The sequence below is a fragment of the Equus caballus genome, chromosome 19 (genome assembly GCF_041296265.1).
Source record: "Equus caballus isolate H_3958 breed thoroughbred chromosome 19, TB-T2T, whole genome shotgun sequence".
Taxonomy (NCBI): domain Eukaryota; kingdom Metazoa; phylum Chordata; class Mammalia; order Perissodactyla; family Equidae; genus Equus; species Equus caballus.
The window spans coordinates 58172804-58198715 of NC_091702.1; the positions used below are offsets into that span (position 1 = coordinate 58172804).

Genomic DNA, 25912 nt, shown 5'->3' on the forward strand with positions numbered 1-25912 from the left:
CTGAAGATGATGATACTGAAACATAGAGAAGTAATTTGTCCAAGATCATAGAGACAGTAAGTGGTGGAGCTATTGAGGTTCTTGACCACTGTGCAAACTCTCTCTGTCTTAGATGAACAGAGAGAAGTGTTTACCTAGGAGCCATTAGCATTGTGTCTGGAGGGAATCCAGAATTAAAGTTAAGAACAGCCTGGAGAGAGTAGAGTGCCTCGGTCCTAAAGGCAAGGAGGGACTGAAAGGGAGAAATGGGCAAAGAAGTCAGAAACTGTAGGCTGGAGAGTGGAGTAAGAGCAGGGAAAAAGTGCAGAACGAGGAACTGTGTTCAGAGCTTGATCTTCCTTGTTATGTTAGTCATGTGGTTGGAGACGGAAAGCGATATTGTCAGCGGATAGATAATAGGTCAGAGGAAATGGGAAACAAGTCACTGGAAGTCTTCCTGTGGTTTAAGAAGAGGTGCAGAGGGACCTATTACTTAAGATTCTTTTGACTGAAAGTAACAGAAACCAACTGGAAAGAACTTAAGCAGTAATAATAATGATAACAACAATAACAAAAATACTAATAATCTATTGGTGGTGTCCTGGGAAGCTCATAGAATTCTCGACTGTTTGTGCTATCAAATATAATGTTATATGATCAAGAATTCGCTTGTCTCTGGATCAAAAGCTACCTCCTACTTTTGGAATATGCAACCTGACTTCTTACTGTGATAGATTCACTTCTGATTGTGGCCTCTCTTGTGTGTGATTTTGTTTTGATTTCAGATCTTTGCCTTAAATGGAGAATCTTGCCTCCCACTACTAATTATCAGGAAAAAGAATTTTTTGATATCTGGATTTGTGCAAACAATCCTAACCTCTTGGAAAACAGGTAGTTTTTGATAGTTTTCTAAAATTCTTTATCCATTTTTAATTCCTAAAATAAGAAATTGGAAAATGTCAGCTATAGATAAATTTTAGCTTAGTAGCTGTCATCTCTTTGAAATTTTTCTAGCCCCTTGCCACCTGTAGAAAGATTATTTTGTTAGTGTGCTTTTCCATCAAATAAAAGAGACCTGGATGTAACTGTTTGTAAACATTGGGGTGTGTAGAAGACCACGACACAGTGTTTAAGAGTTCTGACTTCCAGTTCATTTTCACACAATATGTGACCTTATCATACAGGAGTCTTATCCACAGGGTCCTCAGGGACACTCAACTGTTAGATCATGTGCCTTTTCTATTTAAGTCATATATTTATTTCATTGCTTTGTACTCTTGGAGGAAGAAGTTTAGACTAAAACAGAAAAAAACTGATTAAATATTGATGAATGTCAATGTTATTACAAGCCCTTTTAGACTTACATTCTTTTCCTTGGCGGGGAAGAGAGTTCGTACTCCCCTCTAGCAAAGGCACCCCTAAGTCAAGCATTGCTTTTCCATGGAGTCTGGTCTAAGTCCTTTGGCCTGGATAAGTGGATCAATATTGTTAATACAGACATTAGGGTAATAACTCCTGTTTGATTATTTTTATCCAGCCCTGAAAAAAGAAAAGAGCAAATAAAAACAATTAAAAAGGAGAAAACATTCAGAAACTGCTGCTAAAACCCTTTCCACCTAGAGTCCCCAGGTTAATCCTATTTGGAGACTCAGGAAGCATGTCAGAAGTGACAAGCGCTCTTAGATTTCACATGGCCCACTGGTTTTTGGTCTCCCTTTCTAGGTTTGCTGCAGAACCTGTTTGGTTTCTTTTTCCAAATAAAATTTGTCTCAGACCCCAAAGATATAAGATAGATAAATACAGAATTGTCCTGATTGAATTGGAGGCTGGGAATCTCGGGGCCAAAGGTCTGTACTTCTCATTTCTGTTCCCGACTCTGCAGAAAACCTGCAGCTCCAAGGAGCATGATTATAAAACATGAATCTAGTCTCACTTCTTCATTTTAGAGAAGTGAAAACTGAAGCCTAAATGGGGCTGAGAAATCTGTTCACTGGCCAGGGTCGTCTGACGCCTAACCTGGTTCCAGCCCGAACTTGCAACTTGGGTCTCTCTCAAATGGGAACAAAATGTTGGCTCAGTTTCAATATGAAGAATAGTCTGATGTGTAATGTTGTCATTCTCATTGTCATTATCATTATTTTCACCTAAGTGCTATTTAATAGAAACTTGTTGTTGTTTTCTTAATTTCTATGTGGAAATGTAAATAAAATTGGTCCAAGTCCCCATCCCTCAAAAAAAACCAGTTAATAATATTGATCACTTACTATGAACTAAGAACTTTTCATACAGCATAGGTAGTGTTTAGAGTTCAGATTCTGGACCCAGACCGCCTGGGTTTGACTCCTGCCTTCATTAGCCGTGAAACTGTGGACAAATAATATAACCTCCCTTTACTCGGCTTTTCATCACCTAGAATGAGGTGAATAATAGGACTTTTATCATCTTTTCTGGGTCCAGCTGAGCCCCTTTTAAGGACAATCAGCTATGTCCCTGGTCTCTGGGGCCCCTTGATAACACGCCACAAGAATTTAGGCCCCTCCCCACAGATTCAACCGTATGCCTGTGACTTCTTAGACTAGTCTTAGGCATCATTGACCCACAGAACTGGGAATCTGTCCTCTACAGCTTCCCTTTTCTCTAACTCACCACTGTCCTTGAACTGGCATTGCAAAGTTAGTTTCAAAGCTGCGTTAATTCTGTCTCTTTTACACATCAAAACAGTGCCACTTGTGACGTTAGACAAGATAAATTTAGCCATGTTGACAGAAAACTGATGGACCTTAAAAGCCTAAAATGCAGAAAGTCTTCTTATATTTATAATTTCTTAAGTCCTTGATTCTTTAAATATACTGAAATCATTCTGGCCATCTGTATTTCATTTCCACTAAAAAGATTAGAACAAAAAATATGCTTAAAGTGACAGCAGAAATTTAGGGGAGATGTAAAGAAAAACTCCTGATTACCAGGGCAGTTACTTAAGAGTTGACACTTCCTTTGTGGGAGATCATGAACAGTGATGGAGATTTGAAGAGTCCCAGGGGCAGAGAAATTAAAATGATGACCTTGCTCCGTCCTCTGATTCAATGTGGGAGGATGGGCTGTGCATACTTTGAGAATGTGCCATGAAATCTCCAAACCCTGTTATAGATGTGCCATTGGATTTGGAAGAATCACTTAAAATAAGTGCATTCAGGTGGTGAGAAGTGAAGTATAGTTCTTTATTAGGCAACGTTTGAAGAATGGAAGAACAGAGTAATGGAGTCAAAAGTGGCATTGTCTGTATTTACAGAAAATATAGTTTATCGTCAGCGTTAATTGCCAGTCGTCTTCAGGGTTAATGCCAATGAACAGCGTTTGAATGAACGTTGTCCACATGACCAGAACTTGGGCAGGAAACTAGTAATAGCTTTCTCCTACATAGCAACTGCATAGGTTATCTCAGTTCATCTTTACAATAGCCATATAAACTTTCTCCATTTCTCAGAGGAGAAAACAATGAAGCTAAGAGAGTTCCCACGACTTGTCCAGAATTCCTCCCAGAGCTGAAACTTGAAGCCAAGCATTTTGATGCAAAACCTATACTCTTTTTGCCTTACCACACCCGCTCTCTGAAGGCATCCTTCTATGTTTCAGGAAGCCTAATTCCAGTTAAATACTTTATGGTGACAAAATACACCATTTTACAATTGGTAGTATTCAGAGTTGACGACCCAGGCAGGGTAAAATGGAGCCATTCTTTTCCGGACCACTGAAGCTTCTTTTTGTTTTCCACTTTAAGCACCGAGGGAGGCTAGACATTTTTGTCACGGTACCCAAGACATAGATAGAGGAACCCTTCCATTACATTCATGCTATGCATTTATCTGCATTGAAAATAGGGACCAACAGCAGGGTAGAAATGATGCCTATCATTTGAACCAAAAAGTCTGAATTTTGAAAAGGATGTTAAAAAATATCTATGGGCTGTATTGCATGTTAAAATTTAATTTGTTTCCTGAAACCTTTGGAGACAATTGAATGGATTGCATTTTAGTAAACTACTTCAGCTTTCTCTCTTCTGAATAAAAAATACTGCCACAAGGTTCTTTCCTCACATGAAATAGAAACCTGTATGAGTACCGCCCCACAGAGGTCTTCAAATGAACGCTGCAGGTGGCTCTATATCTAGTAGGTGGCCCCTGATTTATCTGCCACCTTTCTTTGAAAATAACAGTAACAACAAATACCATATGTGGGTGGAATTAAGTGGTTTTTTTCACAGTAGTACTTGAATTTGATGGCACTTCCTCACTCTTCTCTGTCGGTAGAGGCAGGAAAAATATATGCTGCAGCACTGAAAAACAGAGACCTCGTGGGTTTGATCGGCTTCGCTTTTCCTGCACTGTTTCAGTTGGGAGAAGCCTTCTCTCTATTCTTGGCCTCTTCCTCCCTCTCCTAGTCTAACACACATTTGTTTTATACAGACTTTGTCCCTTCCCCTTCTTTTTGCTACCTATCAATTATAGGAAAACCCTGTGTAAAGCAGACTCTAAGAACTGACCTTAACGTTTTGCCCCACTCCTGCACATCCCCAGCTGTGCTTCAAAGCTGTGCCCAGTGGCGGTTAACTTCGTATGCATCCCCAGGTGAACAGTGTAATATCTCACTTTTTCAACAGTTTGGTTAATTCAGCTCCCCTTGGCACAGCCACAAATCCAAGTCAGGAAAACAAAAAAAAAAGGCCTCAAACATTCCAAACCATATGTCTCAAAAGTCATTAAGGAGGCTGGCCCAGTGGTGCAGTGGATCCCAGGTGTGGACCTACGCACCACTTGTCAAGCCATGCTGTGGCTGGTGTCCCACATATAAAGTAGAGGAAGATGGGCACAGATGTTAGCTCAGGGCCAGTCTTCCTCAGCAAAAAGAGGAGGATTGGCAGCAGATGTTAGCTCAGGGCTTATCTTCCTCAAAAAAAAAGTCATTAAGTATTTTTTGTAACCGTAATGAGGGAAGCCCTCATCCACAGTCTATTGTCATTCATGCCCCATTCTACTTGAATATAAAATACGTGTATTAACCCACTAGTGATTAGAAACAGCGCATCACTAGGGTGGGTCAGCAGAGTACCACCAGAAGCAGATACTCTGAGAGCATCAGGGAGGGAAGCTTGTTGCAGGGGGCTCGTGGGGCTGTTTGATGAATGGCTCCGCTGCTGGACTCAGTAACCCCGGAGGCTTCCAATGAGAACATCACATCACAGTAATCGCCAATCTTCACAGTGATCCTAAGTCATCAAATAAAGGATCCCCATGTTTCAGAAGCAGAATTATGTGGTGTACTTTAGAAAGACATATGGATTTCTATCCCAAATTTTTTGAGAAAAAAATGTTTGGCAGTAATGAGATAAGTTTCAATGATCTAAAAAACATTTATGCAAAAGGCATCATTTTATGATAATGCAGGATAAATGCAACCTTAGTAAATAATGAATATTCTCCCATTCTCGTAAGTATATACTACCCTCCACATTTTCCATTAAGCTCTTCTCCTTCCCATTAAGCTCTTTTCCATGCAAATTGGAGATTTCAGGTCATGTATTACCTAAAGTCATCAATGTAGTGCTCTTCCTTTGGATTTAAATTTTCAATACAACATGTAAAGAGTAACTCCTTATAGAAGTAAGTCATCTTTTATAGACAGTAAATAGTTTTCTTTTTTCTCCTCTTGTTACCTCTTGTACTTGCTGATTGTGAAGTTGTCATCAGACAGAACATCTGCCTTCCATCCCCCTGGGCACCATGAGCACAGTATCACCATCAAAAACAGAGAAAGAGAAGCGACTTCGAGAGTCAATCCAAAGGTATCAGAATCAGCTAGCAAAACAGCAGCCACGGGTGAGCTGTTACTAATTCTTTCCAAATCTCCACAGACTCTGGAGGTGTTGGTTTCATGTGTGCAAATGGACTAATGTATTTACCCAAGTACAATGTGTAGCCTCTTTTCTCCATCCTTTTTGTCACCTCCTTTTAATTTTGGATCCAAGGATTGATCTAGAGGTGAACACAAGTACTTCAGGGCTCCAGAGAAGGGAGGAGAGATGTTCAAGAAATAGTAGACGTGTGATATCTAAGTCCCTCCACGTAACAGTGCAGGTGAGGAAGGGGGAGCTCATTTCCGCTCTACTGACGCTCACAGAGCCTCGGAGAGGTCGGCCAGAATGGACCGTCATGTGGTTCTGTATGACCCCAAAGGTTAGGCCTTTTTTATTTCATTAGGCTTCTTCGTTGAGGGTGGATTTTTGAGATAAAGAGTTCTTTTAAAACATATTAGCTTTTTTTTTCTTAAAAGAAATATATGTGTGTTAGAAATAGTCTTTCCATCTTGATTATGGTGATAGTTACATAAATCTGTTTGTCAAAAATCATTGAACTGTATACTTAAAAAATGGATTTTATAATGTATTTATATTTGACCTCAATAAACATGACTTTTTTTGGTAAGGTTGGCATCTGAGCTAACAACTGTTGCCAATCTTCTTTTTTTATTTTCTTTTTCTTTCTGCTGTTTCTCCCCAAATCCGCCCCCACTACATAGTTGTATATTTCAGTTGTGGGTTCTTCTAGTTGTGGCATGTGGGACACCACCTCAGCATGGCTTGACAAGTGGTGCCATGCCCATGCCCAGGATCTGAACTAGCGAAACCCTGGGCAGCTGCAGTGGAGCGCACAAACTTAACCACTCAGCCATGGGGCTGGCCCCAACATGACTTTTTTTAAAAATGCCAAAAAGATTAGCCTATTAATACAGAAACTCTAAGTCATATTTAATTGTTAAGAAAATTCAATAAATAAAACATTACTGTCTGTAAATGTAGGTAACCATGACAATTTCAAGTGAAAGAAAAAATGGCATGCAGAAATATTGTTTTACTCTCTTAACTAATAAAGTAATTAGATCTCCGTTTATAGATTTAGCACCCAAATTCAGAATTTTTTAATTGTATAGCCTGTCAGCTTCCTCAAATAGAACGCAAGGAGGTCAGCAGCATATGTCCAAATGTGTTGACTTTTCTGTAGATGTCTGGAAATAAAATGCTCATTCGAATAGAAAATTCTCTTATGGAGCGGGAGTTAAGACATCCAGGCATAACACCTTATTATGCATATATTCCTGGGTTCTTAGAAGGTAAACTTTCTCTTCTACCCCAGCTTCACCTTCCTTCCTCTCCTGCTTTGCTGGGGATCTGCCGTGCAAGTCAGCCACCACCTGGGATCACAGCCAGAGACACCTGCCCCTCCTCTGTTAGCCTGGAGTCTCAGGGTTTCTCTGGGAAGGTTCTGAGAGTCACTTTGGGAACACATTCTCCTCAGCATTCCCCGTCCCCTAAAAAGCGGCTCAACTTCTTACAAGTCTTAGAGCCCCTGGGTGTGGGTTTGATAGCAGGTCGGAAGTAAAGGTATTGCCGGCTATGGCTATTTTAATAAACAATTAGGTTAAGTCAGATATTTCCAATGTGGAATATTTTAATTTGTTTTGTTTCCTCTTTTGTTTACCACTCCTTGTAGCTTTGTGAGGACATTCAGCACATCCTGAATTGATTTTGTCTTTATGGCAATCTCTGGATTTTTTTTTTCCTACAAAGGTCAGAGCTGACCCTTGGCTAGTGGTAGTGCCAATGACAAAGTCTTCATTACCTTTGTGTTTGCTCAGGATTGGATGTTTTATTCATCACTGAGGTAGAGACTTCGATGGCAGCTGATGGAGTAACAGATTCAGGCCATCGTTCTGTGTATTCTTTCTTTCTTGGTAGTTGATTTTTTTTTCATAAAAATTTGGGCCAGATTTATAGATCATCTGTCTTCTTCAAGCAAAGAAGTTTAGTGGTACTTAAATAGAAATTTGTTGGCAGCGGTCCCAAGGACATAAGACTCCTCACCATCCTCCCCTGCCCCCTTTTGTGAAAATAATCCCAGAATCTTTAACACACTTCTGGCACTCATTGCCCTTAACTGACCCTCTTTTTGTGGTAGTTGAGGAAGAGTTTGGTCAGAGTTCACCCAACCCTGGGCAACCAGTTAATCTTGAGGTGGTCACTGAGCGCAGACTTGCCCTTGTGTCTGTCCCATGCTAGGGATTGTGGGGAATACACGGTAAGTCTAATACCAGAATGTAAGCTCCACGAGTGCAGGATAGTCTTGCCTCTGTTACTGTGAGTCTGTGTAACCTGAGACTGTGCCTGCCGTGTAGCAGGTACTCAATAGGTGGTTGTGGAATCAATCAATAAAACATGCCCTCAGATGATACAGTCCCTTTGTGGACCAAGTCTAACAGCTATTTAAAAATTAGCAACCACTATAAAGTAATAGAAGTTTATTACCAGGAGTTAATGAAGGCAACTTCAGTCAAAAAATGTTTCGTAGAGGAAGTGGCTCTTGTATCGTGAAGTCTATTTAGGGTAAATAAAGGGAAAAAACAGAGCATTCCAGGTGAGAAGCACGTTGTAAATGAAGACATGGGGATGCGCACAGGCTTGTTCCTTCATAGAACCTATCTTTTATATTACATGTTAAACTTATGTATTTTTAAAAATAAACTCAGCATTTGTATGACATATCTGTCTTTTCAAAACTGAGTAACTCAATGTGTGATATGGTAATTAATGAATAGAAACCTCTGAAGGGTGATCTCAACTCCCCTTTCACAAAAATAATCCGTGAAAGTATTCAAAAACTGTTTTGGTGATGGCTGCCTGATGCCAGAAACAAGACTCAAAACCACCTGATGTTCCGTGTGAATTTACTCTCTTCCTGACTGCCTTTTAGAAGAAGTGCTGTTAGAATATGACACAGGCCAGGGTGGGAAAGCCAGGAAAACAGAGCATTGGTGCCATTCAGGTTCACTGCAGACATGGTTCAAGTGTAGAGTAGACACCACGGGAAAAGCAAGAACTGACTTGCGTGTCGCTATGATTCTCCATGTCTATTGGTGGTGCCCATTCTCTCAACATCAGGAAATAATAAAGGGCATGCCAAGTCATTGTGGTTTGTCCACCTCCTGTTCTCTCTTCCTGCCTCCCAGTACCAGTGCCCACTCACCCATTGACCAGACCAAGGGAGCAGACATAACAGTGACCTAAATCTGCACACCCCATTTCTTACTCTCTTGCATTTCAACTTTAATGGAAGAAGCCATTCTGATCTAGAAAATGAAGAGTTGACTAAATAAAGTCCTTTCTGGATCTTTGATCCTGTGGTTCTGGGTTTTGTGTCACTGATAACCAGGAGGGATAGAATAATGGTAGGAAAGTAGTATCACGATACTAGTATCAGAAATAAGCAGCTACAGCCTCTTCTCCATCCCTCATACACCTTACAGATATGTAGAGTGACAAAGTCTAACTTCTGGGAGCACCGCCCACAGGTTGCCCTCGTCAGAGAATACTCAGGTTGAGTCAGAAAACTGTTCTGGTAAAAGAGGCGTTGCAATGCGTAGATTTTGTCCTCTAGGAGAAAGTGAAGTAGCTAGGTCCAAGCTGGCATTTCCACAGATGGTGTCTTCTTTAATCCCTCAACATTCCAGCAGTTCTATCAATTATAACAACAGAGGGAAGTGAAGTTCAATGACCTTAAATAACTTGAATCGAGTCACACATCTTTAAATGATGACGTTGGAATTTGTTTCCTTTTTGCCTAATTCCAGCACCCATCCGCTCATAGTCTCATCAGATAAATACAGACAAAAAGGATGTAAGAACATTTACAAAGGCACAAACCGATATATTACAGATCCTATTTGTTAAGGGAAATGCATAAGTTCAGTAAACCTAATAGGAGAGCTCAAATTCGACATGAAACTGATAAGCTGTGGCAGCAAGCCAAGACCGTCTTTATAAATTGTGCTTCCGAAACGGCGCATTCCCCTCTTTCGCCTTTCTGAATAGATGAATGAGTAATCTGTTCCTAACTCCGTGGTTCCAGCTCATTCCTCATTACTTGCTGTTTTCTATTCCGAGTGACAAGTGCCACCTGCTGGCCACACGATGAAGCACTGTCATTTTCATTGTGTCCCGTGATTGCTCAGCTTCTAATTCTATGTCATCTGGATAATTGTTATTCTTTTTTTCCAGTAAACCTAGACAATAGTTTCAAAACCATAAAGTAGAGTTACAAAATCAATTCCTCTGCATCTGAGAACTTTCCAGTCCTCAATTTTGCCCGTTCTCGTTTTAACTCACATCTTAGATTCTCTTTTTCCTTCTATTGTATGATGAGCATGATGGTGTCATCATCGTGTACATGGAATATAGCTTTACGTGTGTTTCATTCAGGGCTTTTTGGTACCACTTTAAGTCCACTTGATGCCATCAGTCATTATAAGGTAGATGATCACTTGATTCCCTGAATGAAGCCTGCTCTAAGTGCTTACCCATTTACACATAAGTAATGTTAATGGGTAGTACATTTATGTAATCAATATGTTTGTCCACATGTCCTGTATTGCTTATGTGTTCTCTAGGTCTTTCTGAGTTAATCTTTTCGGGTTAATATTAATTTCGTATCCTGCCATCCGGGCTCTCTCTAATCTGACACTAGTTCCTTTTGTGCATTAGTTTCTTCTTTTCTGCAGATTCTCGCACTGAGCTGCCCCACGTTCCTTGTGCGTCTCATCACCTCGCGCTGCTCTGTGTGTCCTCGTTCCTGCCATTTCTCTGAAGTGGCCTCTGTCCCTTCCCTAGTCCTTCGAGATCCAACACCAATGTCATCCCTGTATGAAGTCTTCTCTCATTTCCCCAGCTGTAAAAATATCTCCTTCCTTCCGGTTCCGGCTGACCTGCGTGCCTGTCTTTCTTAGGGCGAGTTTCACTTTCTACCTGGTATTACAGTTACTTGTGTATCTCATCTGTCTCCTGTATCAGACTGTAAGCTTTTTGAAAGAAGGGACCGTTTTTATTCAGTGTTGCATTCCCACCAACACCTAAGCCTGGACCTTTCACATAATGATTTCCCAAACAATGGGTGAAGGATTGAAGGAGTAATTTGATTTATGCAGAATTCTTCACAAAAAGATACAAAAATGAATATTTTTCATCTGATTGGATTGATTGACTCTACACAGGTTAGAGTTAGAATCTTGTATGTATATTGGTGGAGACCAAAATGTTTTCATACTTGGTCAAAATGAAGTGTTGCATTTGAATGGGAGTACAGAGACTGTGCTTGGATTTCATTTGTCATGTTCATAGTCTCTGCATCAAATAAACAGCCTTTGTAAAATTCCCTGCCCTGTTGAAAAGGAACTCCAGCAGTAGCATTCTATTCTTTTGCAGTGCTCATGTGGACACAAAAACATGAAATAGTTTAATCTGACAATTCCCACACTGGTTGTTTTAGCAGTAAATGTAGAGCCAAGAAGGCTTGCTGAACTTTTAGCTGTGGTTTTCAAATTGAAATGGCATATCTGAGTACAACTTTGTAATGAAGAATATGAACACACTTTCCCATTTAGAATTTAATCTTTTTAATGTGTCATTATTGTGAAGGATGCTGAGATTTCAAATCTGTGTAACTACAGAGACAGATGCCTTAGAAAATATATTTATTCATCAGGAGTGCTTTTCAGCCTCCTTACATAAACCGCCATGATCTAAAATTTATGATACCTAAAGACCCTTGTCTAATAAGAGGCTATTATACTCACTGTAGTTGAAGTATTTTACTTTATTACTCTTGCTACAAAGATCTCATTTCTCTGTAGTGATTCACTGCTTTTCCAAAAGGGATAATGTGTAATATCTTCACACTTGTGGGCCCTGAGTTCACAGCACAGCAAATGAGACGTTGAAAGAAGTGTTTATGACGAACTACTTTAGAAGTTCTTGAGGGCAGGTATCACGTGTTCTTTTGCTTGTGTCCCTCTCACCACCACACCTGGCTCAGTGTTGGGCACAGTAGTTCTAACAGAAGCTGTTCAACTTCTCAACTTGATTACTTGTCCAGATTATTTTCTTACTCTTGCTTTCTTGAGGAGCTGATGTCACACTGCATGACAGAGCAGCGTTGTAGTTTACTAAACAAACAGGGACCTCACCAGCAGTTAGAGGGACATGAGAACAGCCTGGCTTCAGGGCACAGTGTGGTCTGGGGAGACCAGGATTGTCCCTGCTCCTGGCTTCATAAGTCACCCTATTCTGCTCTGCAGGTTGGCACTGAGGAACACCATCCATTGTTGTCTGTTCCTGGGTTTCAAAGAAGTGACCAAACGCTGCTCTTGAGGGCCGATAGGAATGCAAGTCCAGAGGGAACTCATCCTTCCCCGAGAAGGACAGAATATCTGTGACAGTGGCAGGCAGTCTTGCCACATCCCATCCCTCTCTTTGCATGTCCATCAGTCATTCCTATTCACATCTGCAGAGAGGGAGAGAGGGAGAGAAATAGAAGTTCAGGTATGTTGCCTGGAATTATTTTCACTGGAGGGAATACTAATTTGGGTTTCAATGCAAATATACCTGTTGATCTCTGCCCTACAAAAATTTCTTAAGCACCTGAACTGTATGTACAGCTGGTTCTCAGTGTGCATGCTAATCAGGGACTGTTAGAAGCTGTCTGGTGTCCTGGGTGCATCTCAGGGCTGCTCCCTGACTCTGCTCCGGGGAAGGTCCAGCTCTTTGGCTCCTTCCAAAGCAGACTGCTCACTAGGCCCCTCTAAAGAAGCCTGTGCCTCTGAGCCTGTATCCCTGAGTGCCAGCACTCCTGAGTCCTCCCCTCTAAGCTTGAATTCTGTTTCTCAGCTTGGTAGACCCGATCTCCCCTCTTACTCAGGATCCAACTTCACGTTTTGAATTCAGTTTGAAGAACTGTACTTCATGATCGTTCTTTTTTTGTTTTGTTTTTGAGAAAGATTAGCCCTGAGCTAATCTGCTATCAATCCTCCTCTTTTACCTGAGGAAGACTGACCCTGAGCTAACATCCATGCCTATCTTCCTCTACTTTATATGTGGAATGCCTGCCACAACATGGCTTGCCAAACGGTGCCATGTCCCCACCCGGGATCCAAATGGGCGAACCCCGGGCCGCCGAAGCGGAACGTGCGAATTTAACCCTGCGCCACCAGGCCGGCCCCCATGATTGTTCTGATTATGAACTCAAACCCCATTTCTCGTGCCTCTTGATTTGACCTTGTTAAACCTTTGCTTTCTGATCATATTCTTGGTCTGAGTCTGGTTCCTTCCTGTCTCCTAACAACTGCAGGCACCAGTACATTTAGACATAATCTCACGTGAGTTCTGTTGTCTACCTTGTCTGTACCAACAAGAGCTTTACCATCCTCTTCCTTCAGTCAGTCTTGCCTGACCAGGCCTAGCCTTCTAACGGAGGGTGGAGGTCTCTTGACACCCCTGGGGATTCTGATCCAGTCCCGGAGAACTACCTGATGTTTGTCCATCACCTTTGCATCACAATGATCTAGAATCATCCTTCCTCTATTCAGACAATCCTCAAAAAGGTCTGCTAGCCAAGACCACTCATAACAGTTCCTGGCCTTTAAAAATACGTAATATTTAAAATACTTCTGAACGAGGGCAGATTTAGCTTTTTGGAGCCTGAGGTTTATATGATTTTTGGGACCCCCTTCAAAAAAGAAAATGCATAATTTATAAATCTGAAGTTAGGGACAGGGCTCTGAAAGGAGCCTGTGTAAGGGAGGGGTCCTGAAGCCAATCCTCATTTGCTTCACGGTGCATCCGCCACTTGCTTCTGCATGTACTGTGCCATTTGGTCACCACAGGGTTTTTTGTAGTAGAAGATAATTGGATATTTTTCATATTTCCAATTCCCTTCTCCTCTCCAATGTCTTCCCCAAGATTTCCGTAATTACTATATTTGCTGAATTCTAATACTACCCTGAATGATTGCCCTAACTGTACATATTACATAGCTGAGGAAACTTACATGAGAAGGACGAACGGAAGGATTAAATGGTAATAGCACTTAGAATGTGCCACCATTGGAGGTGCTTTATTTTTTTTTATTTTTTACTTTTTATTGTGATAACATTGGTTTATAACATTATATAAATTTCAGGTGTACATCATTATATTTAGATTTCTGTATAGATTACATCATGTTCACCACCCAGAGACTAATTACAATCCATCACCACACACAGGTGCCTAATCACCCCTTTCGCCCTCCTCCCTCCCGCCTTCCCCTCTGGTGACCGCTAATCTAATCTCTGTCTCTGTATGATTGTTTGTTGTTGTTTTTATCTCCTACTTATAAGTGAGATCATGTGGTATTTGACTTTCTCCCTCTGAGTTATTTTGCTTAGCATAATACCCTCAAGTTCCATCCATGTTGTCACAAATGGCTGGATTTTATCGCTGCTTCTAGCTGAGTAGTAGTTTATTGTGTATAAATACCACATCTTTATCCATTTGTCCCTTGATGGGCACCTAGGTTGCTTCCAGGTCTTGGCTATTGTGAATAATGCTGCAGTGAATATAGGGGTGCATGTATGCTTATGCATTCGTGTTTTCATGTTCTTTGGATAAGTACCCAGCAGTGGAATAGCTGGATCGTATGGTAGTTCTATTCTTAGTTTTTTGAGGAATCTCCATACTGTGTTCCATAGTGGCTGCACCAGTTCCCACTCCCACCAGCAGGGTACAAGGGTTCCCTTCTTTCCACATCCTCTCCAACACTTGTTTCCAGTCTTGTTAATTATAGCCATTCTGACCGGAGTGAGGTGATATCTCATTGTAGTTTTGATTTGTATTTTCCTGATAGTTAATGATGTAGAACATCTTTTCGTGTGCCTGTTGGCCATCCGTATATCTTCTTTGGAGAAATGTCTGTTCAGATCTTTTGCCCATTTTTTAATTGGGTTGTTAATTTTTTGTTGTTGTGATATATAAGTTCTTTATATATTTTGGCTCTTAACCCCTTATCAGATATATGGTTTGCAAATATCTTCTCCCAAATGTTAGATTGTCTTCATTTTGTTGATGGTTTCCTTTGCCGTGCATAGGCTTTTTAGTTTGATGTAGTCCCATTTATTTTTTCTATTGTTTCCCTTGACCAGTCAGACACAGTACTTGAAAATGTGCTGCTAAAACCAATGTCGAAGAGTGTACTGCGTATGTTTTCTTCTAGAAGTTTCATGGTTTCAGGTCTTACATTCAAGTCTTTAATCCATTTTGAGTTAATTTTCATGTATGATGTAAGATAATGGTCTACTTTCGTTCTTTTGCTTGTGGCTGTCTGGTTTTCCCAACACCACTTATTGAAGAGACTTTCCTTTCTCCCTTGTATGTTCTTGGCTCTGTTGTCGAAAATTAACTGTCCATAGAAATGTGCGTTTATTTCTGGCCTCTCGATTCTGTTCCATTGATCTGTGTGTCTGTTTTTGTGCCAGTACCATGCTGTTTTGATTACTATAGCTTTGTAGTATAGTTTGAAATCAGGGAGTGTGATATGTCCAGCTTTGTTCTTTTTTCTTGGGGTTCCTTTAGCTATTCAGGGTCTTTTGTTGTTCCATATAAATTTTAAGATTCTTTGTTCTATTTCTGTGAAAAATGTTGTTGGAACTTTGATAGGGGTTGCATTGGATCTGTGGTTTGCTTTAGGAAGTATGAACATTTTAACTATAAATATTCCAATCCAAGAGCATGGAATATCTTTCCGTTTCTTTGTGTCTTCTTCAATTTCTTTCAACAATGTTTTATAGATTTCGGTGTACAGATCTTTCACCTCTTTGGTTAAGTTTATTCCTGGGTATTTTATTCTTTTTCTTGCAATTGTAAATGAGACTGCGTTCTTAGTTTCTCTTTCTGTTACCTTGTTATTAGTGTATAGGAACGCAACTGATTTTTGTATGTTGATTTCATATCCTGCAACTTTACCATATTCATTTATTATTTCTGAAAGTTTTTTGGTGGATTCTTTAGGGTTTTCTATATATAAAATCATGTCATCTGCAAATAGTGACAGTTTCACTTCTTCCTTTCCAATTTGGATCCCTTTTGTTTCTTTTCCTTGTTGGATTTCTCTGGCTAGGACTTCCAATACTATGTTAAATAAGAAGGGTGAAAGTGGGGTTCCTGTTCTTAGAGGGATCTCTTTCAGTTTATCTCCACTGAGAATGATCTTAGCTCTGGGTTTGTCATATGTGGCCTTTATTAGGTTGAGGTTCTTTCCTTCTTAGCAGTTTATTCAGAGTTTTTATCATAAATGGATGCTGGATCTTGTCAAATTCTTTCTCTGCATCTATTGAGTTGATCTTGTGATTTTTATTCTTCATTTTGTTAATGTGATGTGTCGCGTTCATAGATTAGCGGATGTTGAACCATCCCTGCATCCCTGGAATAAATCCCACTTGGTCATGGTGTATGAACTTTTTAATGTACTGTCATATTTGATTTGCTAGTATTTTGTTCAGGATTTTTGCATCAATGTTCATCAGTGATATAGGCCTGTAATTTTCTTTTTTTGTGTTGTCTTTGTGTGGTTTTGGTGTCAGGGTAATATTGGCTTCATAGAATCAGTTAGGAAGCTTCCCCTCCTCTTCAATTTTTTGGAAGAGTTTGAGAAGGATGGGTATTAAGTTTTCTTTGAATGTTTGGTAGAATTCACCAGGGAAGTTGTCTGGTCCTACACCTTTATTTGTTAGGAGGTTTTTGATTACTGTTGCAATTTCCTTACTGGTGATTGTTCTATTAAATTCTCTATTTCTTCTTGATTCAGTTTTGGAAGGTGGTATGATTCTAAGAATTTATCCATTTCTTCTAGATTATCCAGTTTGTTGGAGTATAGCTTTTCATAGTATTCTCTTATAATCTGTTGTATTTCTGAGGTGTCCATTGTAATTTCTCCTCTTTCATTTCTGCTTTCATTTATTTGAGCCTTCTTTCTTTTTTTCTTGGTGAATCTAGTTCAAGATTTGTCAATTTTGTTTATCTTTTCCAAGAATCAGCTCTTGGTTTCATTGATTTTTTCTATTGTTTTTAATTTTTTCTGTTGTTTTTCCTTCTTCTCCCCAAAGTCTCCCAGCACATAGTTCTATGTTTTAGCTGTGGGTCCTTCTAGTTGTGGCATGTGGGACGCTACCTCAGCATGGCGTGATGAGTGGTGCTAGGTCTGTGCCCAACGTCTGGACTGGCACAACCCTGAGCCACCGAAGCAGAGTGCATGAACTTAACCACTCGGCCACGGGGCCGGCCCCTCTATTGTTTTTTTAGTCTCTATTTCATTTATTTCTGCTCTGGGCTTTATTATTTCCTTCCTTCTACTGATTTTGGGCTTTGTGTTCTTCTTTTTCCGGTTCCTTTAGGTGCACTGTTAGATTGTTTATTTGAGGTTTTTCTTGTTTGTTGAGGTAGGCTCGTATTACTGTAAACTTCCCCCTTAGAACTGCTTCTGCTGTATCCCATAAATTTGGCATGCCATATTTTCATTTTCATTTGTCTCCATGTATTTTCTTATTTCTCCTTTGATTTCTTCGTTGACTCAATTGTTGTTCAGTAGCATTTTGTTTAATCTCCACAAATTTGTGCCTTTTCTGATTTTCTTCTTGTAATTGATTTCTGGTTTCATACCTTTGTGCTCAGAAAAGATGCTTGATATTATTTCAGTCTACCTAAATTTATTGAGACTTTTTTGTGGCCTAATACGTGATCAATCCTGGAAAATGTTGTATGTGCATTTGAAAAGAATGTCTATTCTGTGGCTTTTGGATGGAATGTTCTGTATATTATCTACTAAGTCCATCTGGTCTACTGTGTCATTTAATGCTAATGTTTCCTTACTGATCTTCTGTTTGGATGATCTATTCATTGATTTAAGTGGAGTGTTAAAGTCCCCTACTATTATTTTGTTACTATTTCTCCTTTTATGTCTGTTAATAATTGCTTTATATATTTAGGTGCTCCTATGTTGGGTGCATAGATATTTACAAGTGGTATATCCTCTTGTTGGATTGCTGCCTTTATCATTATATAGTGACCTTCTTTGTCTCTTGTTAGAGTTTTTGTTTTAAAATCTACTTTGTCTAAGTGTTGCTAATCCAGCTTTCTTTTCTTTACTATTTGCATGGAGTATCTTTCCATCCCTTCACCTTCAGTTTGAGTGTCTTCAGGCCTGAAGTGTCTCTTGTATGCAGCATATATATAGGTCTTATTTTTTAATCCAATTGGCCACCCTGTGCCTTTTGATTGCAGTATTTAGTCTATTGATTTTTAAAGTAGCTATTGATAAGTATGTACTTACTGCCATTTTGTTACTTTTTTTCTGGGTGTTTTAGTAGTTTTTCTTTGTGCCTTTCTTCTTCTCTTGCTCTCTTCCCTTGTGGTTTGATGGCTTTCTTTAGTATTAAGTTTGGGTTCCTTTTTCTTAATTTTTCATATATTTATTATAGGTTTCTGGTTTGTGATTAACATGAGGTTCATATATAATAACCTACATTTAAAGCAATCTATATTAAGTTGATGGTCTCTCAGTTTGACCTCTTTCCAAAAGCCCTACTCTTTTACTCCCCTCCTCCCACATTTTATGTTTTTGATATCATATCTAGCCTCTTTTGTGTGTGTGTGTATCTGTTACCTTTTTTTCATTGAAATAGATAGTTTTAATGGAGGTTGACCTGCTACCTTTACTGTATTTTTGCCTTTACCAGTGATTTTATTGCCTTTTTTGTTTTTTTAATAATTTCCTTATTCCTATTTGTGGTCTTCTCTTTCCCACTTATTTAGCATTTCTTGTAAAACTGGTTTCCTGGTGATAACTCCTTTAGTTTTTGCTTGTCTGGGAAACTTTCTCTCTCCTTCCATTCTGAGTGATAACCTTGCTGGGTAGAGTATTCTTGGCTGTAGGTTTTTTTTCCTTTCAGCACTTTAAATATATCATGCTACTCCCTTCTAGCCTGAAAGGTTTCTGCTGGGAAGTCAGCTGATAGCCTTATGGGATTTCCTTTGTATGTAACTTGTTGCCTTTCTCTTGCAGCTTTTAGGATTCTCTCTTTATGTTTAATTCTTGACATTTTAATTATATTGTGTCTTGGTATGGGCGTCTTTAGGTTTATATTGTTTGGTACATTCTCTTTTTTTTTTACCTGGATGTCTGTTTCCTTACTTATGTTAGGAAAATTTTCAGCTATTATTTCTTCAAGTAGATTCTCTGCCCCTTTCTCTCTCTCTTCTCATTCTGGGACACCTATAATACAAATATGTTAGTGTTCTTGATATTGTCCCAGAGATCCCTTAGACTGTTCTTTTTCTTTTTAATTCTTTTTGTTTTTCATCTGTTCAGCTTAGGTGAATTCTTCTTGTTTTTCATCCGGCTCACTGATCCATTCTTCTGTGTCGTCTGCTCTGCTATTGAGTCCCTCTAGTGAATTCTTCATTTCCACTATTGTATTCTTCATTTCTGATTGGCTCTTTTTTCGATTTTCCAGTTCTTGGTTGATGTTCTCACTGAGTTTATCCATTCTTCTCACAAGATCAGTGAGCATCCTTATGACTTTTTGTTTGAATTCTTTGTCAAATAAATTGTTTATTTCTGTTTAATTTAGCCCTTTTCCTGGGGATTTTGTCCTCTTCCTTTGCTTGGAACATATTTCTTTGCCTCCTCAATTTGCTTCTTTCTCTGTGCTTATATTAATGTATTAGGTGGGTCAGCTATGTCTTCTGATCTTGGAGACATGGCCTTATGTAAGACATGCCTTATGAGACCCAACAGTGTGCTTCCCTCTTGTCACCCGTTCCAAATGTTCCAGGAGTGACCCCTGTATGGGCTAAGTGTGTCCTTCTGTTGTGGCAGGGTTGCTCTTGTGCAGGTTCCCAGGGAGGCTAGACTATCGCCCTGCCCTGCTGGTTGTAATGCTCAGCTTGTGTGGCTGCTATGGACCTGTCAGTCACTTTATCAGGCATGGGGAGTCCCAACACAGTTAGCTGCAAAGTCTGATAGCACATTCCTGTTTCAGTTTTTCTATTAAGTGAGTAGGACTCCATCGTGGCTGGTCACTAGGGTCAGGGGCTTACAATTGCTGTAGGCCTCCAGTCTGCAAGGCTATTGTCAGCTCTCAGGATTGCAGCTGAGTGGGGCTGGCCCCAGGCAGGGGAGCACCCAGTTGTTTCAGGCTTTGGAAGTGGAGCTGATCCCGAATGTGGCTGTTTGAGAAACACTAGTCTTCTGCAGCTGACAAGTCCCACTGCCCACAGGGCCACACACACCATCAACACAGTCCTGCCCCATGTACATGGCCCAACCCCTGAAGTGGACCCAGTCACTCCACTGAAGAGGCCCCACACTCTTCACCAACACCTCACACACTCCATCTGTTCCTTGTGCTTGCCATGACCTGCAGAGGCAGACCCACTCACCTAGCTGCAGAGGATCCAGGCACCCAGCCTATTCAGGCCCACAGATTGCCCAAGGGCTTGCTGTTGGGTGAGGCCAGTCCCTAGGGTAGGCTACCTGCCCTGGCTGAGTTGGATTAAATTGGTGCTCTAGTGGGTGGGGCGTATGCTGGGCTAACAGGCCAAGAGCAGAACTCCAATGGCGTCTGCCATCTTATGTGCTAGCACGCCTGTACTAGGTCACAATAATGGCTGCCACCAATGTCTCAGTCCCTGAAGAGGTCTCATCTCTCACCAACATGCACCCAGAGCCTACCTGGTGAGTCTCTTTTCACAAAAGGACTGTGTACCTTTCTTTCTGATGATTTTAGGTTGCTTTCCGAAATGGGTAAATTTGTGTGGGGGCCCTTTAAAAGCTGACTTTTTTCCCCTTATATCTGATAGCTTTTCTGAGGATATTCCCTCAGAATGTTAGTGGCCAAAAGCCAGATATTATGAGACTCATCTTGGTTGTGCTGAGTCCAAAGGATGCTTATAGTGATAATGCTCCCCTGCTCACATCCCCTACTCCTCCAGGGAAGGCTGTGTACCTTAGCATTGCTCCCAGCTGACCATGAAGCGCCGCTGCTTGTGAGGGTGGCTTTTTTTGTCTCCAGAAAGGAATTTATGCCTCTTCCACCTCTGTCAGGACTGTCCCTTGTTGTGGGGGTTCTTTTTATCCAGTTTTCAGTTCTCTCTCAGAGGTGATTCTTCTAAAAGTAGTTGTAAATTTGTTGTGTCCATGGGAGGAGGTGAGTTGAGAGTCCACCTACACCGCCATCTTGACACCTCTCCCTGGAGGTGCTTTAAATGTAGTGACTCATCTAATCCTTAGGACAATCCTATGATTGCTATGATTCCCAGTTTATAGATCAGGAAACTGAGGCACAGAGAAGTCGCTTGCCAAGGGTGGAGTTAGGAAGCCACAGGATTGTGATTTCAACTGACACACGCAGGCTCCAGACCCCTTGCTCTGTTACTGAACATATTGCCTGTCCAGCTAAGGTCACGGAAGGAAGGCAGGAATGGAGCTGCATCTAAAATATGGGATTGATTCTCAGTTTGAAGCTGTCTGAACTCTCTGCTCTCCTGCTTTCAGGTTGATTGATAACTCTTCATTTTGGGAGAAATAGAGAAATTAAGGGCTGAAAACTAATGGTAATCAGAGTTTTTCCTTTTGAGGAGCTCTATCTACATTAGGCAGGTTTGGAGGGCAGTGGTCATTTTGGAAAGCTATGCAGAAGGAGGGATGCTCAGGGGCTCTTTAAAGAAGGAGGCGGAGGCAGCGGGATGTGTTGAACAGCCCTGCCTGGTGTCAGGATCCCTGACTCAGGTCCCCACTCTCTTGTTTTATAAGCAGCAGACCTGTCTGCTGTCACTTGGCCTTAATCCTAGTACCCCGCCCTAGCCCAGTAGAAACAAGGGGATTAAACTAGATGTTTGCAAAGACCCACAAAATTTTAGAGCCTATGAGTATTAGTTGCTCATCGTCATTTATAAGCTGTTAAGCTTTAAATGTCTATATTTATTAATTTTATTCTGAATGCAAACTGAGTTCTCTGGAGCAGACCAGATTATTATTTCATTATAGCAAATAATCATGCCTATTCCCTTTTGTCCCACATTGTACCTCTGGGCAACAGATGAGATTAGTCAGATCAGATATTATCCTACATATACCAGAGTTTGTACTACCAGCAAGGAACGCTGAGAAAAATGAATCTGGATGTTTATATGGGAGAGGGACAGCCACTTCCCTACGCTCCTCCTTACGCACACTTCTTGGATCTTTGGGAAGAATCCTGGGTTCTTGTTCTTACCCTTTGAAATATAAATAAATCTCTTAGGAGCTGATAAGACTAGCTTCTCCAGCTTTACAACCCAAGCAATGTATCCCTGGTCCCAGATCTCATTCCTCTCTTAAAATGTAAACACGTACCTCTACAGAAGTAAATCTCTTCAATGCTCTTTCACTAATAATTAGTCATAAATTAAATTTCAAGATTTATTCTTCTAGTCCAGGTCTCAAGTTTTAGTAAAATTTGATCAGAAAGCCCTAGTGGTACAGAAACATAAAAATATTTTCTCTACAGTCCCATAAAGCACTGATGCAGAATTAGAAGGGAGAATCCTCTGCTTTCCAGGGCTGTGAGTCTATAATGATTGGACCATCTGTATGAGAACATCACAAGTTTATAGACATGCAGATTCCTGGGATCTACAGCAGCCTGACTGAACAAGAATCTCTGGGGCTGGAGCCTCGGAGAAGGCATTTCTGCCCAGCTCCCTAGGTGGTTCTTAAGTATCACAAACATTCTTTCCTTTATTTCTGAGTTAATGATCCCTCAGAATTTTCTGCTGCCAGAAATACTTCATCTCATGCAGCTCTTGCCAATTCAGTGTGCAATTTTCAGGATTTTCCAAACATGTAAAGAAATGTAACAGTCTTGCTGAGAGAGTTTATCAGTGTCATATAAAAATAAATACTGATATTAGCAAGCTTTCTGGGGTGATGATGATTCTTTGAAATCTGAAAATATGATGCTGGTGATAAAAAAAGATGCTATTGTTAGTAAACAACTGTTCATTAAATAACTGAGACAGAATTTGAAGCAGATTGACCGTGTTATATACATTTCTGTTTTACAGAAAGTGCAAAGATGTAAACATGTTTCCTCAAATAAAAAAGCATATAAATGGTTTTTTTAAATATATTTTAAAAATTGCAGGCCAACTCCATAACCAATGCAGAAAATTTCCATCTATCTATTAGTAGAAATGTATCTATTGGTAGAAATATCTAATTAATTTAAGAGGGGAAACTTTGGAGGAACTAGTAGCATTTTTCACTAAGGGCAACTTCATTTAGTACACCTAACATGTACCAGTTCATTTTAGCTCACTAATTATGTGTGTATCTCTGTTTCTGCAGATGTTTCAACAGATAAAACTGAAATATCCTGATTTTTGTCTTAATGCTTTAGAAAAACTCTCTTCTAATCTTATATTTTAGTGTTTTGCTTTGGTCTTTTCCCTTCAATTCTGATGGATTATTAAGTATGCCAGTATTACCTCTGCATTTATTATGATCTGGACATTGCACTAAGTCTATGGTTTTTTGTTGTTTTTTTAAAGACTTTTTTTTTTTTCAAGTAGTTTTAAGTTTACAACAATGAGAAGAAGATGCAGAGATTTCTCATATACCCCCCACCCCCACACATGCATATCTTTCCCCATTGTCAACATCCCCGGTTAGAGTAGCAACAACTGATGAACCAATATTGACACATTGTAATCATCCAAAGTCCATGATTGACCTTAAGGTTCACTCTTGGTGGTGTACCTTCTATGGATTTGGACAAATGTTTAATGACATATATCCATCATTATGGTATCATACAGAGTATTTTCACTGCCCTGAAAAGCCTTCCTGTGTGTGCTATCTCTTCACACCTCCCCTCTCAACCTCTGGCCACCAGTGCTCTTTTCACTGTTTCCATAGTTTCACCTTTTCCAGAAAGTCACATAGCTGCAGTCATACAGTATATAGACTTTTAGATTAGCTTCTTTCACTTAGTAGTATGCATTTAAGGTTCTCCCATGCCTTTTCATAGCTTGATAGCTCATTTATTTCTATTGCTGAATAATATTCCATTGTCTGGATGTACCACAGTTTATCCATTCACCTACTAAAGGATGTTTTGGTTACTTTCAAGTCCAGGCAATTATGAATAAAGCTGCTGTAAGCATTCATGTGCAGGTTTTTGTGTGGACATACATTTTCAACTCTTTTGAGTAAATACCAAGGAATGGTATTGCTGGATCATATAATGAGAGTATGTTTAGCTTCGGAAGAAACTACCAAACTGTCTTCCAAAATGGCTGTACCATTTTGCATTCCCACCAGCAATGAATGAGAGTGCCTGTTGCTCCATATCCTTGCTGGCATTCGGTGTTGTCAGTGTCCTGGATTTTGGCCATTCTAGTAGAAGTGTAGTGGTATCTTATTTTTGTTTCATGTACATTTCCCTAATGACATATGATGTGGAGCATATTTTAATATGCTTATTTGCCATCTGTATATCTTCTTTGGTGAGGTTTCTGTTAAGGTCTTTGGCCTATTTTTTAATCAGATTGTTTGTTTTCTTATTGTTGAGTTTTCAGAGTTCTTTGTATGTTTTGGATAACAGGCCTTTATCTGATGTTTCTTTTGCAAATATTTTTCCCTCTCTGTGGCTTGTCTTTTGATTGTCTTGATCCATTGGTTTTTATAACTTAAGGCCATTGCTCACATCAGCAAGATAAGTTTCAGAGAGGAAGCCAGGTGGGTTGAGGAGTCAATGAAAAGTAAAGAAGTGAGAACCATGAGTAATAAGCTACTTTAGGAAATATTGTTCTAAAGGGGCAGAGAAAGATAGGGTTGTAGGTAGAGAGTTAGGTAAAGTTGAGGTAAATTTGTGGTTGAGAGAGACTTGACAACATTTCTGGACTAAGAGAAAGGAGCCAGTGAACTTGAAGAAACTTCACAGTAGAGGTGAGGCCTAATTGATGTAGAAAGATTCTGGCAAAGACAAGAAGGAAGGATTACTAAGACCCAGGTAGAGAGTTTAAGTTAGGGTAAGAGGAGGGACGTTTTTTCCTCTGAGGTTTTGGCAGAGAAGTTCAGGGTGTTCACACACACCTAATAACCTAATTTTGTTTTCTCTAAAGAATAGTCAAGGACGTCCGCTGACAGTGACTAGGGGTATGATAAATTGAGAGGAAAGAGAGGAACTGAGGGAATAAAAGTTTCAGTGGCTATGTAGAGCATTGATAACAATCCTGTGAGAATTAGAAGAACTGTAAATCATAAGGAAGTAAAAGGGTTTCAGAGCTGGATAATTTTTAAGAGATGGAAAGACCGGCGTAAATTGACTTAACGTGAGCAAACCCTGGAGTTACAAGATGAAGGAAAGTATGTGATGAAATTAAGGAAAAAGATGAACAGGACTCAGATGGGTAGGAGAATGGGACCCAGTATTCTTAAGGATTTGGTGTACCTTTATGTAAATATAGTGAAACTATTCACTGACTGTAGGAAAACTTCCTGGTTGTAGAATTAAGGGCGACAAGTGTTCATGCAGCTGTCTTCGAATGCTTCTATCCCATTCACTGCTGCGTGCTGACTGGATGAGTGAATTTTGCCTTCATGTGGAGGCCTTATTACTGGAGGTCATTTCAGCGTCTGGTATTGGCTTCTGTTTTATTTGACCATCATTATTGATGTTTTTCTATTTAAAATGTAGTGTAGACATTTTGCTGTGTTTTTCTATGATGCCCGAAGTTCTTTTGTAGAAACCCAACTCTGGGATTAATCAAAGAGGAACGTATATAGAATTTATGAAAATTTTTATTTACTCCCACAGCTCTAGTGATGTGGTTAGTAGTTCAGTTCGAAACTCATTACAATAAAACTATATAGCAAAAATTAATTATCTTTAGCACCAAAAATGATGCAAACCCAAATGATTTAACTATATCATATATCGTTACTAGGCTAGGCTCAATCCATTTATGTCAGGGACAAGA

The 25912-nt window shown here is 40.0% G+C and overlaps 1 protein-coding gene across 1 annotated transcript in view; it reads left to right on the plus strand.

Annotated features, from left to right (window-relative positions):
* MORC1 (MORC family CW-type zinc finger 1) overlaps window positions 1-25912 on the plus strand; it is a 168046-nt gene that overhangs the window by 89942 nt on the left and 52192 nt on the right. The window contains exons 16-17 of the mRNA XM_023623810.2: window positions 765-870; window positions 5714-5852. Of these exons, the coding sequence (XP_023479578.1) occupies window positions 765-870; window positions 5714-5852 (245 nt within the window). The remainder of the gene's footprint in view (window positions 1-764; window positions 871-5713; window positions 5853-25912) is intronic.